This window comes from Equus asinus, chromosome 2 (genome assembly GCF_041296235.1).
Source record: "Equus asinus isolate D_3611 breed Donkey chromosome 2, EquAss-T2T_v2, whole genome shotgun sequence".
Classification (NCBI taxonomy): Eukaryota; Metazoa; Chordata; class Mammalia; order Perissodactyla; family Equidae; genus Equus; species Equus asinus.
In genome coordinates, this window is record NC_091791.1 from 98,503,237 (window position 1) to 98,520,310 (window position 17,074).

Sequence of the window (17,074 nt, forward strand, 5' to 3'; positions counted from 1 at the left end):
GGTTTTTGTGGTTCTGTGGAGGTGTCCCTCTGACCTGTGTTCTTCCCACACTGATGAGGTGACTTAGGCATGGCCAGGGCTCCCTCGCACACGCTGTGGTTAGAAGCCCAGTTCTGCCCTCAGGGGATTCCCAGTCACTGACTCCTGTGTCCCCAAGTCCTCAGCTCTCCACTCTGGTTCCTTTAAAGGCTCTGAGGAGGCACAGGTTACAGTGGGGCCCTTGTCACCTGGAGCCAGGCTGTGTCTGTGTTGAACCTGGGGTCCTTGGGCTCCATAGAGGGGTGTCTGGAACTTCCAGAAAGGTCCGTGGAGCTTTCCTGAGATTCTCAGAGGCCTGGTCTGCCCGCACTTCAGAGCCCATGTCCTCGAGCTGGTTTCAGGAGCAAACTGGGTGTGACAGAACCTTCTGTGGCAGGGGTCAGGGAGCAGAAGGGAGGGGGCCTCACCACGCTCTGTGGCTTCATTCTTAGCTTTGTCTCTTCCTTCTCAAAGAATTCTGTTCTTTTCTAAAGCGATTCTTTAAGGAAATATCCCGGCAAGGTGACATGTGTGCCCTGGAGAGAGACACCTGTCCCTCTTGGCATTGGTGGCAGCCAGGCCGCCAGTGGGAGAGGTTGTGGTCCTCCTAGGGGTGAGCTAGGGGGTGGCAGGGCCCCTTTCCCTGGGGCAGGCGTTGGGTGGGGGGGCGCAGGTGTGCAGCGGGCCGGTGGCCCCGACATCTGGGTCACCCCGCGGCCCCTGCCCCACAGCGCCGCCAACGTGAAGAAGTGGGAGGTGGAGCTGCAGACGCTGCGGGAGAGCAACGCGCGGCTGACGGCGGCGCTGCAGGAGTCGGCGGCCAGCGCGGAGCAGTGGAAGAGGCAGTTCTCCGTCTGCCGCGACGAGAACGACCGGCTCCGGCACAAGGTGGGCCCCGGAGAGGGCACCCTGCTCCTCCTCCCCCGGGCTCCTCCCACTGCGCTCCTCCTTTCCCGGCCCTCCTCCCGCTCCCGCCACACTCCTCCTTTCCCGGCCCTCCTCCCGCTCCTGCCGTGCTCCTCCTCTCTTGGTCCTCCTCTCACTCCCTCTGTGCTCTTCCTCTCCCGGCCCTCCTCCCGCTCCTGCCGCGCTCCTCCTCTCTTGGTCCTCCTCTCACTCCCTCTGTGCTCTTCCTCTCCCAGCCCTCTTCCCTCTCCCACCATGCTCCTCCTCTCCCAGCCCTCCTCCCTCTCCCACCGTGCTCCTCCTCTCCCGCCGCCCTCCTCCTTTCCAAGCCCCTCCTCCCACTCCCTCCACACTCCTCCTCTCCCAGCCCTCCTCCTCTCCTGCCGCCCTCCTCCTTTCCCAGCCCCTCCTCCCGCTCCCTCCACACTCCTTCTCTCCCAGCCCTCCTCCTCTCCTGGCCCCTCCTCCCACTCCCTCCACACTCCTCCTCTCCCAGCCCTCCTCCCTCTCCTGCTGCACTCCTCCTCTCCCACCACACTCCTCCTCTCCTGGCCCTCCTCCCACTCCCTCCATGCTCATCCTCTCCTGGCCCTCCTCCCTCTCCTGCCATGTTCCTCCTCTCCCGGTCCTCCTCCCTCTCTTGCCGCGCTTATCCTCTCCCACCACACTCCTCCTCACCTGGCCCTCCTCCCTCTCCTGCTGTGCTCCTCCCATTCCCTCTGTGCTCCTCCTCTCCTAGCCCCTCCTCCCACTCCCTCCATGCTCCTCCTCTCCTGGCCCCTCTTCCTGCTCCTGCCAGGCTCCTCTTCTTCAGTCCCTCCTCCCGCTTCCACCTCTTCCTTCCCTCCCAGCCCTCCTCCTGCTCCTGCTGCCCTCCTCCCATGGGCAGGAGTGAGACCTGCTGCCTCCCCCTCAAGCTTCCTGCTGTCTCCTTGCCTCTCTTGGTAGGAATGCAACCGTGCAGCAAATAGCTGATTTATTACTTTTATTGAACCAAGTTTTATAGTTTCTGATACGGAGAAAAAGGTAAATGAGAGATTTCAGCTTTTTCTCTTACAAAGAGCACCGTCTGATGCTTGTTGTGGGTCGGCCTTTTCTTGTGGTGGGCCTCCCCCGCCCCTCCCCCCCAGCACTTGCTGTGGTTCAGTGATCTTGTTGGAGAAGAGGGATCCAGAGGGTGAGTTGATGAGGTGGTTTTGGGGGGGCCAGAGAATCCTCAGTTGAGGTCCTGAGGTCACTGTGCCCTGTTTTGATAGTCAGCACATTTATTCCACAGGCTGCTCTGTAAGGCCAGGGTCTCAGTGGAACAGGTCACATTAAGGTGGGTATTCACTCTCCCTTGCCCCCTGTTTATAACCTGCCCGCCCGACCCGTGGAGCCCCCAGAGTCCACTCCTCTCTTTCACCATCTTACTTCGGTACGGATGGCATATGAAAGTGCCTTGTGTCGTTTTTTCATTTCAGTGCCAAGAGTGCCGACAGTGAGGGGCACGGGGCCAAGTGCTGACTTTGCACGTTCCCTTCTGAGGCCTGGCCGATGTGCCTGCTGGAGGGATCGATTGCCCTTTGTTTTTTTTTTCCCAAGCAAAGAGCCGAGTTTCTGACTTTGTGCCTGAGAATAAGAACATTTCAGTGCTGGGGGCTGGAGGAAGTGCATCTCGTAGAACTTCCTCCCTGGGACGCACGTCAGCGTCCCTGGATGGGAAGCATTGAAAACTTAGTTTTCAGGGAGGAGGTAGAAGTTGGTGGATGTCCAGCAGCTCCTGTGGCTGGGGGTTCAGACCCCGAGGGTCGGCACAGGCCACCTCTGAGAAGTGTCCTCATGGCAACCACCCAGTGCCCTTCACCTTGAAGGCTGCTGCTGTAATGCCCGTGGGGACCCCGCCAATGTAGTGCTTTTGTGTTACATGTTGGTTCGGCTCCTCCCATCCACTCTGCACACACACCTCGGCCCCCAGGAAATGCTCAGCATCAGATGGCAGTGCCAGGGGTCTCAGGCCTCTGCGTCCTTCTGAGGGGTCACACTTGAGAAGGAGAGAAAGATGCACTCCGGGCATTTGCCAGTTCAGCCTGGACCTCTCCTCCCTCCAGAAAGAGGCCCACAGGCCAGGCCCCTTCTGCATGCATCAGTAGGAAAAGGTCATCTTGATTTAAAACGTTTGAAATGTCATCGCATCCCATTTGGTGGCCACTGTCCCACAGAGTTGCTCGCTTCTCTACCCTGCTGGCTTAAACCCTTGAGATGAAGCAGAATAATTCAGGAGATGATTAAAATCATGTAAAAATCATTCTGGGGAAAAGGAAATAGATTCCTGGAACACCTGACACCTGCTTATGATGGATCCTTCAAGCAAACCTGAAGTTACTGTCCTGTGCCCGTGAGAGAAAACCAGAAGCCCAGAGCATTCTGAAGCCAGGGTTTGTGACTTATTTAAGTAAGGCATCTTGTGCAGGCAGGGACCGACAGCCCCTCACGGGGGCCACATGGTCTTTGTTCATAGCCACAAGGAAAAATTTCTAAGTGGGTTAGTTTATGGTTTATTCTAAAAGAAAGCTAACCAGAGCTGTGGCAGTCTTTTGTTTAATGACTGAAGGAAACCAGCATCCGTGCCTTAACATGTGATATTTGTTAAAGATTGACGAGCTGGAAGAACAATGCAGTGAGATAAACAGAGAGAAGGAGAAAAACACCCAGTTGAAGAGAAGAATTGAGGAGCTGGAATCGGAACTCCAAGAAAAGGAGACGGTGAGTAACAGTGCTCTGAGTGGAGCCCTCGGCCTCCTCTGGGCCTTGTGGGGTGATCTCCACTCCAGGACAGAGCAGGCGGCTGTGGGACATGTGACCGGCCCTGGCAGCTGCCTGGCCAGAGCACAGAGAGAGCCAGGGGTCACACCAAGGCACAAATTCTGCAGAGCAGAGGCCTGACCATTCCCCTCTGCAGCCTCATTGTGTTTATCACATGGTCAGTCACTCCATCCAAGAGGGAGCTGAACGTCTTCCAAAAAGCTCAGAAACTTTTATAAATGATCTATCATCAGAAGTTGAGTTCTGCTGTCAAATTAATGCAGCAAAAGCCACCAGTCATACAGTCTTTTATTTTCTGGGGAGCAAGACAGCTAAGTACACAGACACGAGACCCTGGGCAAGTTACTAATCCTCTCTCAGCCTCAGTTTCCCCATTTACAAAACAGGATCATAAGAATACCCATCTTGTTTTGGTGGTGGACGGACTTCATGCGATAGTGCGTGTAACATACCCAGCCCTCAGAGTTATCTGATGTGTGTTAAGTGTTAACCTCATCGCCGTTATTATTGATGCACACAGTACAGGTTGCAAAAGCTGCTTCTCTTGGAGTATGCACAAGTTGGGGATTTTCAAGAGCACATCTTATCTGACTTGCTTTCACATTCTTTTTTGAATTTCTGTCTCCTGTAGGAGTTGAAAGACCTCCGAAAACAAAGTGAAATCATACCTCAGCTCATGTCAGAGTGTGAATACGTCTCGGAAAAGTTAGAGGTAAGGGCCAGGAGCACGTCTGTCTTGGCTCAGACAAGAAGGCGTTTGTCGTGTGGCTCGTTTCTCCGAGGCGTCTCCCTTTTATACCTTGCTTGGTAAACAAGAGCGATTTTCTGTTCATAAACAGCCAGTGGTAACTGCATGCCAGCTGCCATCTCTGCCCCCCGGTGCAGACGCAGCAGTGCGTGTCCCTTGAGTTCCCACTTGTATGAAAGTGTCCTGTGCATAACCGTAGTGTCAGTGACTATTTCCCACCCACAGAAGTCCCTGCAGAACCACAGAGGCAGTGAGGCGGGGGGAGCGGACGGGGTGGGGGGGGCGGGTGCACTGAGAGCATCAAACCCGGGTGCTGTTCCACCTCGCCACTCCCCAGCCAGTAACCTTGGACACGACCTTGGGCAGGCCCCCCTCGCTGGCCTCGGATTTCTGGTCCACAGAAGGAGGGTTTTCACATCCTCCTTCACCTCCCAGGGTCCCTTCCCTTTAGGAGCACTTCATTCGGGTACGCGGCCCCGGTATTAGTAGCCGGCTCCTGTACAGATGTTCAGAAAAGCCTCACACCCATAAAACGGAAGCTCTTATTTGATGTGAAGAGTGCAAAGCTTAAGCCTCGTGTAGGCACTCACAGCCGTCCTGCCTTTGGGAGCTTGGGCGTCTCCATGGTGATACCAACAGCCGCATGGTGCACAGACCCGCCGTCCCTGAGTCTGGCACAGCCAGTCCTCCCCTGGGGCCAAGGAGGCCTACCCGCTGGACCTAGAGAAGCAAGTCACTCTCTCACTGGTTCTCTTTCTCTCTCAGAATGGAACTGAAAGGTGGCCTCTGCTGACCACTCCGGGACTGAGGCTGAAAACCCCTTTTGCCTAGATTTCAGACTTTCTCTGCAGGGCACTTGGTCAAAGGCTCAATTAGCATCAGGCTCCCTCAGGGCAGGACTCCACATTCTGCATTCTGTGTGGGGACTTCGTTTTCCAGACCAGATGTTGGTCGTACACTCTGCCTGTGGGCATTTCTGCAGGGAGTCGGCAAGAAAGGAGGGGCACCCGGGAATGCCCACTGCTTCCGTGCCGCCATCAGCGTCCCCAGCTCGTGCGCTGGGGGACTTGGCACATCTAGCAGGCAGGCTCACAGGAGAGTGGACGGTCTGGCTGGAGCAGGTCTCAGCGGACCTCGGCTCCCATCACTGTTCTCCAGACCCTTCTCCCTTGTTTTGCTGCAGGCGGCAGAGAGAGACAATCAAAACCTGGAGGACAAGGTGCGTTCTCTCAAGACCGACATTGAGGAGAGTAAATACCGACAGCGCCACCTGAAGGTGGAGCTCAAGAACTTCCTGGAGGTGCTGGACGGCAAGATCGACGACCTGCACGACTTCCGCCGCGGCCTCTCCAAGCTGGGCACGGACAACTAGGGCGGCCCTGGGCCCCGCTCGTGAGTCCCCAGTGCGTGTGTGACACGAAGTAGGACTAGGACGTTCTCCTGTGTGCGTTGCTTCTGTAAATGCAGGCGCGGTTTGTCGTGTTTCCAAACCAGTTGTGCCATCCACTCTCCTCTCCAGAATAGAAGTCTCCTCTCGCTTGTCTGGCCTCGCGAGGTTGTGGACAACTGGAAGATTCTGACTCAGGAATCCAGAACTAGGTCTACCTTAACCATTTACGCAGTCAGGGCAGGGATGTTTATATCTTTCTTAAGGGCTGTTGCAACCCTACGAACTGGAAAAAGTATTTTCTAATCCAAACACGAAAATCCTTGACACCTCCTTTTTCTGAATAGCGTTCAGAGTGTTTGAATGTCCACCGGGAAGGCAGGCACCAGTGCGTGGGGCATGAGGTGACAGCTTTGCTCTCAGTAAATACTGAGATGCCTTCCATCAAGCACTTAGTAGAGACTTGTCCAGGGAAAGAAAACAAGTTTCCGGTGGGTGTGTTTTTTGGCACAGAAATCGCCCATCCGCTCCGCCCCCTTCCACCCACCCCAGTTTGTAGGGTTGCGACAATGTTCCTTTCCTTGGTTTTCATTTCTGAGCAGATGGCTGTGCTGTGGGAACAGCACGCAGTGAGGGTGCCTAGCAGTGCCTGGCACAAAGTAGGTGCTTAATAAATATTTGTTCAATCAAACATATGAAGAGAATTTAGTGTTTTAATCAAGCCGCCCAGCAGAGTCCATCGCACCCCCGTGGAGCAGGCCACCGTCCTGGTGCGCTGGGTAATTACCAGACATGAATGCAACGGACTATGTGGTCAAACTCACAGACTGGGTTGGGTGACCCAGGGCAGGGAGGGTGGCACTGGAAGCAGCAGGAGCTGGTCTGAGGCCCCCCAGGAGTCCATCCATGGTGCTCTGTCCCTGGGGATCTCTGACGCTGGGCCCACCCTTCTCCAGGCATGGAGGCCTGGGGGTTCCAGGACCACTGGCTGTCCTTGGTATAGGGGCTGCCCAGGGCTTGAGATCCAGGGTAGGATGCAATGATGTGTTTGGACAATTGAGAAAGAAGTCACACAGGCCCATGAGGGGAGAGTCAGCTCAGGCTGCCTGAGCCGTGGCCTTAGTGACAGAGAAGGTCTGCCCAGGTCTGCTCCAGGCTCTCTTGGTCCCTGCTAAGGAAGGGACTGGAGCTGTAGCCTCTCCCCTTGTAAGAGTTTCTCACTGGGGCCCATGGTCATCAGCGTGCCCCGCGCAGGGCACTATGGTTTGAATCCCATAGGCCATAGGCATTTCTAAATGCCTTCAGGGGGCAGGATGGCTTTGGTGCCCCCTTACCCACTTTGAAAACCACTAAGAGAACTTCCCCCTCTGGAAAGATTTCCTCACATGGTTAGAATTTCTTCCTGCTGAATTTGGGTACACGATAAAACAGCCAGAGGAGGGGCCTGGGGTACACTCGGAAGTGCCCCGGGCCGCAGGGCGAGTTCACAAGTCCTGCTGCTCCCCTTCCTCTAGCTGAGCCTGTCTCTCTGAGCAGGGGGGGGTCTTTGGGATGGCACGGAAGGGAGGGCTGGTGATCTGGAGCACCAGGGCACTTCAGGGGAGCCCTGCAGGCTGAGTGGGGCAGCTTTGGCTGAGTCCACTGGGCTCGTGGCAGGTAGGAAATGCAAAGAGTAGTCAGCCCTCTTGGTGATTTGAGATAGGGTCCCACTGGCCCTGCCCTTTTCCTGGAGCTCCAGATGGCTCTCAGGACAGTTGGTAGCAGCTCCCTACTGGCCAGGAGACTGGGAAGCTGGGCTGGCCATGGCTCAGCCCCTTGGTCCAGCAGTGGGCTAAAGAGGATTCTTCTCAGGCCGAGTCAATCCACCTGTCGGCAGACGGGCTGTGTGGCTACCCAGAAGCAGTGGACACCGGGATTCCAAAAACCTCAGCTTGTGTCTTCTGATGCCCAACACCCCTGTCTGTGAGGTGGCTCTTTAGTCTGGAAGGAACCATCTGACTGCCTGGAGCATGCTCAGGTGACATATTCATAGGAGGGTGGAGTTGTCACAGCCACCTGTGCATCCCGTAGCACTGACCGTAGAACGCGTTGGAGGCCGTGGCTCTCTTCCCACAGGGGCTGCTCTGTCTTCTGTGGTGGAGACCCGTGATGCCCGCTCATTGATTGTTGAAGAGTTTGCTGATCACCTCCTAGGTAGGGATGAGGAACTTAGATCCCTGGACTGCATAGCCTCATCCAGCGCTGACACTGTGGCAGCCCAGGAGCTAAGAGCAGTAGGGGTTCCCATAAAAGGACAGGTAAGTTGGGTTCAGCAGAGAAAGAACCACTTCAGAAAAGCACAGGACTTTCAGTTCCTTCTGCATTTCTCTAAAGATCTTAATATTTCTTCAGTTACTTTCTTTTTTAAGAAAATGACCTAGGGACAAACTAGACAGTCAGTCGAGAGGCTTGGCCCTGTCTCTCAGCCTCTGGCACTGTGAGGGTGGACTCGGTCTAATGACAGTGACCCTCTGAATCCATCCTGGTTTTCACTCGAGCCAGTTTAACATGCCCTCATTTATTAGGACGTCCGGCTCCAGTCTCAGCACTGATGTCCTCTAGTTGTCATTATCTTAAGCCAAGTGCAGGCAGGACATAAATCTGTGACTCATGGACGTCCAGGCCACGTTGTGCTCCTGGGAGACGTAGAGCCAGGACTGCATTTTTGTTTCCAAGGGACGTCTCATGATTCTGACATCGCCAAGACCTTCATAAGCTTGCTTTCTGTATCCTGAAACCTGAGACCTAAAAGAGGCAAAGAAAAACTCGGAACCCTTTAGCCATAATGATCCTTAAAAATAACTTTTCTTTCCGGTAAAGACCCAACTGGATGCCTTGCAAAATTGAGAGTGGCAGTCTTCCTAGTGTCTGGGGAATGTAAAACCACCCAAGTGACAGGTAGGGGACAGTGTGGTGCAGCCGTGAAGGAAAGAGAACCAGCATCCACACGAGACCTAGAGCTTCTGTGCTATATCAGTTCCATGCTCTCCTGCATGCTGTCCCCTTAGACCTCTGCTGGGCGACAGAAATGGGCAGAGGTCATTTCCCCTATTTTGCAGACAGGAAGCAGAGACAGGAGGTGACACGCCCAGGGTCACCCGGGGAGTGAGCAGCAACATGGGCTGTGCATCCAGGGCCCCCGGGCCTTGGTCCAGTGTCTTTCTGTGAGCCATACCGTGTTCTCCCTTTGGTGACCCTCAGGTGCCAAGACAAAAAATGCTCTCATATTCTGTTAAGAGCACATTGCAGTTACCCTCTTAACATATGCCCACAGCAAATGACGGTTTACAAATAAGCAAATCAGAATTCCATTGACATTAATTACAAACAGGAGGTTCCATTTTGGAATGATTCCGGTTTTGCAGGGATTCTTCCAAGAGAGTGTTGGTTGAAATGATGTCCATGCTCTGAGGGGCCAGCCCTGAGACACAGACTCATTTTGAGCTCTTTGTCGATGGCTTTAGTGGAGGCAGGGCAGTTCCTTCAAAACAAACAGGAGGCCCTGACACCGCGGAGTGGTCAACAGAGTTCTGGCTGGGAGATTGCCAGTCCACTGCCCGCCCCCTTCCCAGACATGAGCCAGCACTGGGGAGGGAGCAGGACAGCCCAGTGGCTAGAGCAGGTTGCGTGGAACCTGACCAACCCCAGGAGGACTGTCCATAGCGGGCAGTTGGTCTCCAACCTGCAGAGTCCTCATAGACTTCTTTAGACTCAGACAGCCCATGAGCACAGGCTTCAGGATAGCAGTTGGCTGGCGCCTGACTGGTATGTACTTCATTAGACGTGAAACCTCGAGTAAAGGGTGAAACAGAAGACGGTTAATGGGCTGTCCAGAAGCATCAAGATCTGCCCACTTTAAAAGGACTCTTTTTCTATAGAAAAGTCTGCTTTTCTGTAGAAACCAGGGGCTACTTTGGATCAGAGCCAACCACAGGGCATGCCAGGGACCTTATTGTGGGACCCCCCATGTGGCCAGGCACACCCTTAAGAAGGAAGGCAGCCATGACGGGACTTAGCACAGGCACTGGACAGAGGCTGCCCTTTCAGACGGAGCCAGCCCCTGCTGTCTGCTGATCGCTGGAAGTGGTAGTTTGTGCCATTTTTTCCTTCTGAAAGTTATGATTCTTTTATTCGCTGAAAACATCACTGGATTTTGAAGTACTGACCATTTAAACTGGAAGCTTGCAAATTGATGTCCATATATATTTTTAAATGGTATGCATGATTTAAAAGGATCCTAATTTCCGAGTACATGGTTTCCCCAAAAGAGGTAGGATGTATTCTGGGGATGGTTGGAGTGACGGCATGGGGAGGGAATCCTGTGTAGAAGTGTGTGTTATTTACATGTCTTTTCCATACACCTGTCTTAAGAATATGGGTTTTCTGGTTACTCTTGAAACACTAGCCAGGCAAGAAGGTGACTTTGATGAGAATTTGGCAGCTGGATGGAGTGTTCTAGTGAATTTAGGATTATGCGTGTGTGCATCTCGTGTGTGTGCGTGCATGTGTGTGTTTTGGGGGAAGCAGCAAGGGGAAGTGGAAGAAACAAGGAAAGTTTTTCAATAAAAGGTCTGTGTACCTAAGAGGAGTCTTTACTTTAATATTCCTGGTGGTGATGTTCCGTGTTCTGGAATCCATTTACGAGAAGAAGAGTTTGAGGGTCTTTTATTTCAAGTGGAATTGTACAGTGCCCTACTCTCTTTGACGATGCAGAGCCTCGTGAAGAGTGGTCCCCCAGGCCACACAGACCCCCGGTGCACCTGGCAGGAGCCCAGAGAAACCACGCTGGAGTCCACACGGGGACATTTTGGCAGATAATTGACAGGTCTGATGATCTGCAGCTGTGGGGAACGTGTTAATATTTTTACCCTGTTGTACCACTTTTAATATAAAATCTTGACTTTAAATAAATTGTTGTAACACTGTCTTATGATGTGACAGGCAATTAGGCATTTCTTGCGTCAAATGTAAGAATTTAATGATTAGTATGAGGTGGGTAAGTGGACCCTCCCACGAGTACTGGGGTTTTCTTTTTCCTTTTTAAATGCCTTTTTGGTACATAAATAATGTCTACTTTTTTTTTTTTAAGAAACTACAGATGAGTGAAAAGAAAAAAATCACCTGTTGTTATGCCATCTGATTATAACCACTGTTAACATTTTGGTATATATCTTTTCCGAGCTTTTTCTATGCATCTGTATTTGTTTTATTACTTGTTTCATGAAATACGATCATATTATACATACCCTTTTGTAACTTGCTTTTTTCCCCTTTGACGCTGTATCGTGAATACCTTTCTATATCAATAAATATGTAATGGCGTCGTTTTTAACATCTATGTAGGTTGTACCTAGGATACTTAGGCCTTTCCTGTTTTTTACTGTTGTAGTCAAGGATATGATGCAATCCTTTCTTCTGACATCTTTGTGAACTTTTCAGAATATTGACCTAGGATAGTTTTCTAAAATTGGACTCGCTGGCTCGAGAGTGTGGTGGGCAGTACAAGTGCTGCTCTGTCTCCTCCTTTCCCTCCTGGGCATGCAGGAGACTCCACTTTCCAGGGTCCTGGGACTAATCCTGGCCAAGGAAATGTGAGCAGAAGTGACATCTGAAACTTCCAGGCTGAGACTGTGAGAGGCCCACGTGCGATCCTCCAGTCTCCCTGTTCCCTTGCCTCAGCAACTGGTGATGTCCCGAGGATGGAGCCTCTGTCAGCCCGGGTCCCTGAGTGACTGCATGGAGCAGCTCCCTTTCTCCCTTCATGACACCCCCACCCACCCACCTGCATGGACGAGTAGTGTGAATAAAGAAGGGTAAACTCTTAAGTGTCACACCCCTGGGATTTCAGGGTTAATTTGTTACTGCAGCATAACATGTCCTATTCTGACTAACAATGAAAAGGTATGCACATTTTTAGGACTTTTAATATATATTGCCTCAAATTGCCTTCCAGAAAGATGATACCAAGTTACACTCCCACCAGCAATGTGTGAGAACACATTGTGTCCTACTCCATCTTTAACACTGGTGTCACCATGGGGGCTGGGGGACTAATTCTGATAGGCATTTTTTTGTTAAAGTGAGACCTTTACTAGCAAAAATATCTATTGGAATTTATGTTTTGGTAGTTTACCTATTCATCCCCTCTGGCCAGTTTTCTCATAAGGTGTTTAACTGTCTCACTGATTTCTAAGAAGTCTTTTTTGTCCATCAATATTGTAAAAAAAGAAAATTTAAGTTGTATGTATGGCTTTTTTTTAAATGTTCAGACGTTGAAAAAATCTTTTGAGTCAAATCTGTCTTTTGCTTTGTGGCTGCTACCTTTGCTGTCACGCTTATGAAGATCTTTTTGATTCAAATTCCGAGACTGTATAAATATTTATAAATATTGACCAGCATTTTATTCTTGAGCTTTTATTGTTTTTTTTTTAAACAATTAAATCTATGAGCCACCTGGAATTTATTTTCTAAATTGCCCCAACATCATTTATTGGGGAATCTGTCCGTTCTCTACTGATATGAAATACCATTTTTACTATACAGTCACGCACTGCGTAACAACGTTTTGCTCAGTGATGGATCACATATGTGACAGTGGTCCCATAAAGTTAGTACCACATAGCCTAGGTATGTAGTGGGATGTGCCATCTAGGTTTGTGTAAGGACACTATGATGTTCGATAATGACCAAATCACCTGACGACTTATTTCTCAGAACACATCCGTCATTAATTGATGCATGACTGTATCCCCAATCCTCATATATCGCTGAGCATGCATCTTAACTTTCTATTGTGGTCTATTGTGCACATTCTGGCAGTGGCACCACACTGGTTTGGATCGGAATGTACAAAATTTATAGTTTATTAAAGAGAGAATTAACATCTTTGTAATATTTAACCTTTCATTTCAGTAAATTTATAAAGTATTGTTTTATGTTCCTCAGTGTATTTTTTTCTAGTATAGATAACTTTTGCAGTTGTGGTTACTATTGAAAATGATCTCTTGTCCATTATGTTTTCCAGCTGCTTATTGTTAATATAAGTGTACACCATTACTGTTTTTAATGAAAATTAAATCCACTTATTTTCTGATTTAAAATATTAAAGTTGTGTAAACATAAACATTATGAAAAAACAAATGTAGAAACTGAAAGTTCCCCATAATTAAAATCCCTCTGCCCCAAGATGAACAGTCAACAGTTGATGCAAATTCCTCCATTTTCTTTTTCTAAAATATGTTTTATCATTTTAACCATATGATACAACCCTTCTGCTACTTGCATTTTTCACTTGGCAATAGGTCTTGGACATCTTCCTGCGCCAGTACATATCAATCTACCTCATTCTTCTTAACTCTGTATAGAGAACAGTGTGTAGGTTTATATACTAGTTTATTTAACTTGGCAACTGATTATTTATTTTGTAACGAGCCAATTACTGAATTCTCTTTGTTCTAATAGTTTTGTTGTTCATTCTTTTGCCTTTTCCAGGGAGTTAATAGTTCTGAGTAGTGATGATAATTTTACCTCCATATCTTCAAAAATCTTTTTTTCTTTTTTTTGAGGAAGATTAGCCCTGAGCTAACATCTGCCACCAATCCTCCTCCTTTTGCTGAGGAAGACTGGCCCTGAGCTAACATCTGTGCCCATCTTCCTCTACTTTATATGTGGGATGCCTGCCACAGCATGGCTTGCCAAGCGGTGCCGTGTCCACACCCGGGATCCAAACCGGCGAACCCCAGGTCACCAAAGTGGAACGTGCGAACTTATGCGCTGCGCCACCAGGCCGGCCCCACATTTTCAAAAATCTTATTTTACTTTCTTATCACATTGCTCAGCACTTTTAGAATGATGTAAAATAACACATACATAATTGTGCTGGGAGTGTACATTCTTCTTTATATATATTTTTTTACTTAGAATACCTCTAGTGTTTCTCCAAAAGTATAACTTTGCCTCAGTGTTAGATATTCTTAATATTTGAATTTGTATATCACAATTATGCCCTTCTCTTTCTAGTTCCTGAAAGTTTTATCAGTAATGGATGTTGGAATTTTATTAAATGCCTTTTTTTCACATCTATCAAGATGATCTAATGGTTTTTCTCTATTATGGCTTAAGATGAACCATTGTAATAGATTTGCTAATGTTAAGCCCTCTCTGCATTTCTAGAAAAACCTAATTTAGTCATGGTGTATTATTCTTTTAATATTCATCTCCACTCAATGTTAACAGTGGTTATTTATGATGGGTTAGTATATGGTAGATTTTATTTTGTGTTCTTATCTGTATTTTCTGATTGTTTTTCTACAAGGTTCATGTATTACTTGTATAATAAAAATAAGAGCTTTAAAATAAGAAAAATATTCTGGATTTGGTTCATATTATTTTTGGAATTTTTCATATGTTAAAATGGACAGTTGTGTAATTTTTTTGTGCTCTCTTTGTCAGATATTGGTGTTGGGTTTGTGTTAACATCTATGAAAAAAGAAAGAAAGAAAGAACGAACTTGGGAAGCTTTCTCTTTTTTCTATGCCCTGGAAAAGTTTAAATAATATTTAGAACTTTTTGCTCCTTGAAGTTTTTATAACATGTATAAAACTGTCCAAGTCTAGTGCCTTTTTAGGAAATAATTCTCAATTTTTTCAGTGTTTTTCATGCTCATTGGTCCCCTCAAACTTTCTATTCTATAAGTTTTTGGCAATTTAAATTTTCTAAATACTGATTCTGTTAAGATTTTCAAATTTGCTAACATAGAGTTTTTTTATTCTCCTTTCTCACTCATAATGTTGTCTGTCTGTACTTCCCCCTTTTATTCTAATTAATTTTTCCAGAATTAGTCTATGTTATTGGTCTTTTTAAATAACCATCTCTGAGACTTACATCTTAATTTACTACTTTACCATTTTATGATTTTTTTCATTTGTTTTTGTTTATTAATTCCTTTATTTTATTGTTATTTTTCACCTCAATTTGAATACCATTTTAACTTTTTCTTGTTTGGTAGTAGATGCAGTTATGAGCATTGTAAGGCTATGACTTTTCCTCTGAATACTTCTTTATCCATATTCCTTAAATTTTTAAATATGGTGTTCCAAGTTATAAATAATTTATAATTTCAGATTGACTTTATTTTTTACCAAAGTTATTTGAAATTATGCATTTTAATTTCCAGATAATCTGATACTATTGTCGTAAACATTTGTTATAAATTTCTAGTTTTATTGCCTTGCTATCAAAGAGGGTATGGCATGTACAATTTCTGCATTTTGGAGTTTATTGATGTTTTCTTTGGACCTAATAAATTGTTAATTTTAATAAGTATCCCCAGGAAACTGGAAAAGATTGTATATTCTCCAAAGGAAACAAAATTCAACCTATATATGTTAATTTGACCTTATTAATTATAAGATTATGGACCTTTAATTTTTACTTACTTGATTCATTTAAAGACTAAGGAAAGTATGTTAGTCTCCCACTGCTATTGTATTTGTCTGTTTCTTTTGTGTTTCTAACAGTTTTTGCTTTATGTGTTTCAATATGTTGTCAAATTATCTTTTTATATTTAAGGGAAAAATATTTTCCTTTAAAGACTTGTATACCTTTGTGAATTTTACCTGATTTTGTTGTAACAGAGTTGTTTATGTAGAAATACATAGTTCAGTAAAATGTTTGTGTCTGTTCTTAAGTTGGCAAAAATCTTTCAGAAGCCCTTGCGTCCCAGCAAGATATTTGGAGGCCCTCGATCTCCCCAAGGGTAGGCTTGCGTACCCTGGGGCCACTTCCTGAGCCAAAACAAGGATGGCAATGTGGGTTGAGGCCCATAGATCCTGCTTTCCAGCCACCCCGTGATTGGAGAAACAGGGGCACCCGCCTTTCAGTTCATCACATTCTGCCTTGATGGCGCTGACACCAAAGCTTATCTCAACCCAGGAGGCACTTGAAGTCAGTCCAAACTCTGGCCTCAGGGAGTTCAGAGCCAAGGAGAGGGGACAGTCTATCTCCTACAGCCTAGCTTCAAACTGCTCCAGTCCACCCTCCAGAGCCCTGCCAGTCGTCTCCGCCTCTCCCCACAGGACGTCCTTTCCCCCTCGCCAGCCCACCAGGTGAGGGCCGGCCCCTCAGCATGCTGGACTCCACCCTAAGACATGGCTGCTGTCCCCGGGGCAGCCTCTTCCACTACTGCAGCATTTCCTCCAACAGCACCGGGCTGCTCACTGCCAGCCCCAGACGGCCAGAGCTGGGGTGACCCCCAGCCACTCTGAAGACCTTGTGAGACCTCAGGCTTCAGGACTCTTAATCTTGGAAGGTTGCCTCCCTCCTCCCTCCTCACAGCCCCCTTTTCCTGACTTGTGCATACTAGTGTTTTTCGACGGGCAGTCTGCAGACCAGCTGTTTCCGAGCCGTCTGGCATTTCCAGGTCATCCCAGGAAAACGTCCTGGATTAGCACCTTTGCAGTCAGGCTGTGGCAGTGTGCATTCCAGCAATTTCCTTGTGCTAGACAGGATGATGGCTCCTGGCAGATGTCTAGATCCTAATTCCTGGGACCTGCAAATACCGTACCTTACATGGCAAAAGGGACCTTGCAGGTGTAATTAAGGTTATGGACCTTCAGATGTGGTGATTCCTGGGTTATCTGTCTGGGCCAGTCTAATCATATGAGTTCTTCAAAGCAGAGAATTTTTCCTGGCTGGGATCAGAAAGAGAGATGATGAGGAAGACACATCAGAGAGATGCGATGGAGGTGGAGGCTGGCTTTGCAGATGGAGGGAGGGGCTGTAGGCCCAGGAACCCAGGCAGCCGCTAGAAACTGGAAAAGGTGAGGAAATAGCTTCTCCCCAGGGCCTTCAGAAAGGAAGGCAGCCTGGCCAACACCTTGATATTAGCCCAGTGACCCATGTTGGACTTCTGACCTAGAGAACGGTAAGATGAGAAAATGTGAGTTGTTTTAGGCATAAATTTGTGTTTCTCTAAGTTTGTAGTAGTTTGTTATGGTAGCAAGAGAACATCAGTACACTCCTCATCTGAGTTTCCATACCTACGGTTTGAGAATCTCTGCTGTATAAATTCACTGAACTGCATAGTGTCACATAATGGGTGGTCATCAATCACAAGACTCTTGATTCTAGCTCCTGCTGCTACCTGCTTGGTTCCCCAGTTCAAATCCTGG

General features: G+C 48.2%; 1 protein-coding gene across 2 annotated transcripts in view; it reads left to right on the plus strand.

Annotated features, from left to right (window-relative positions):
• HOMER2 (homer scaffold protein 2) overlaps positions 1-6,568 on the plus strand; it is an 85,957-nt gene extending 79,389 nt beyond the window's left edge. For both annotated transcript variants that reach the window (XM_044760657.2, XM_070494474.1), the window contains exons 6-9: positions 750-906; positions 3,559-3,669; positions 4,361-4,441; positions 5,661-6,568. In XM_044760657.2, coding sequence (XP_044616592.1) covers positions 750-906; positions 3,559-3,669; positions 4,361-4,441; positions 5,661-5,849 — 538 coding nt within the window. In that variant the 3' untranslated portion in view covers positions 5,850-6,568. The remainder of the gene's footprint in view (positions 1-749; positions 907-3,558; positions 3,670-4,360; positions 4,442-5,660) is intronic.
• The last annotated feature ends 10,506 nt before the right edge of the window (positions 6,569-17,074 follow it).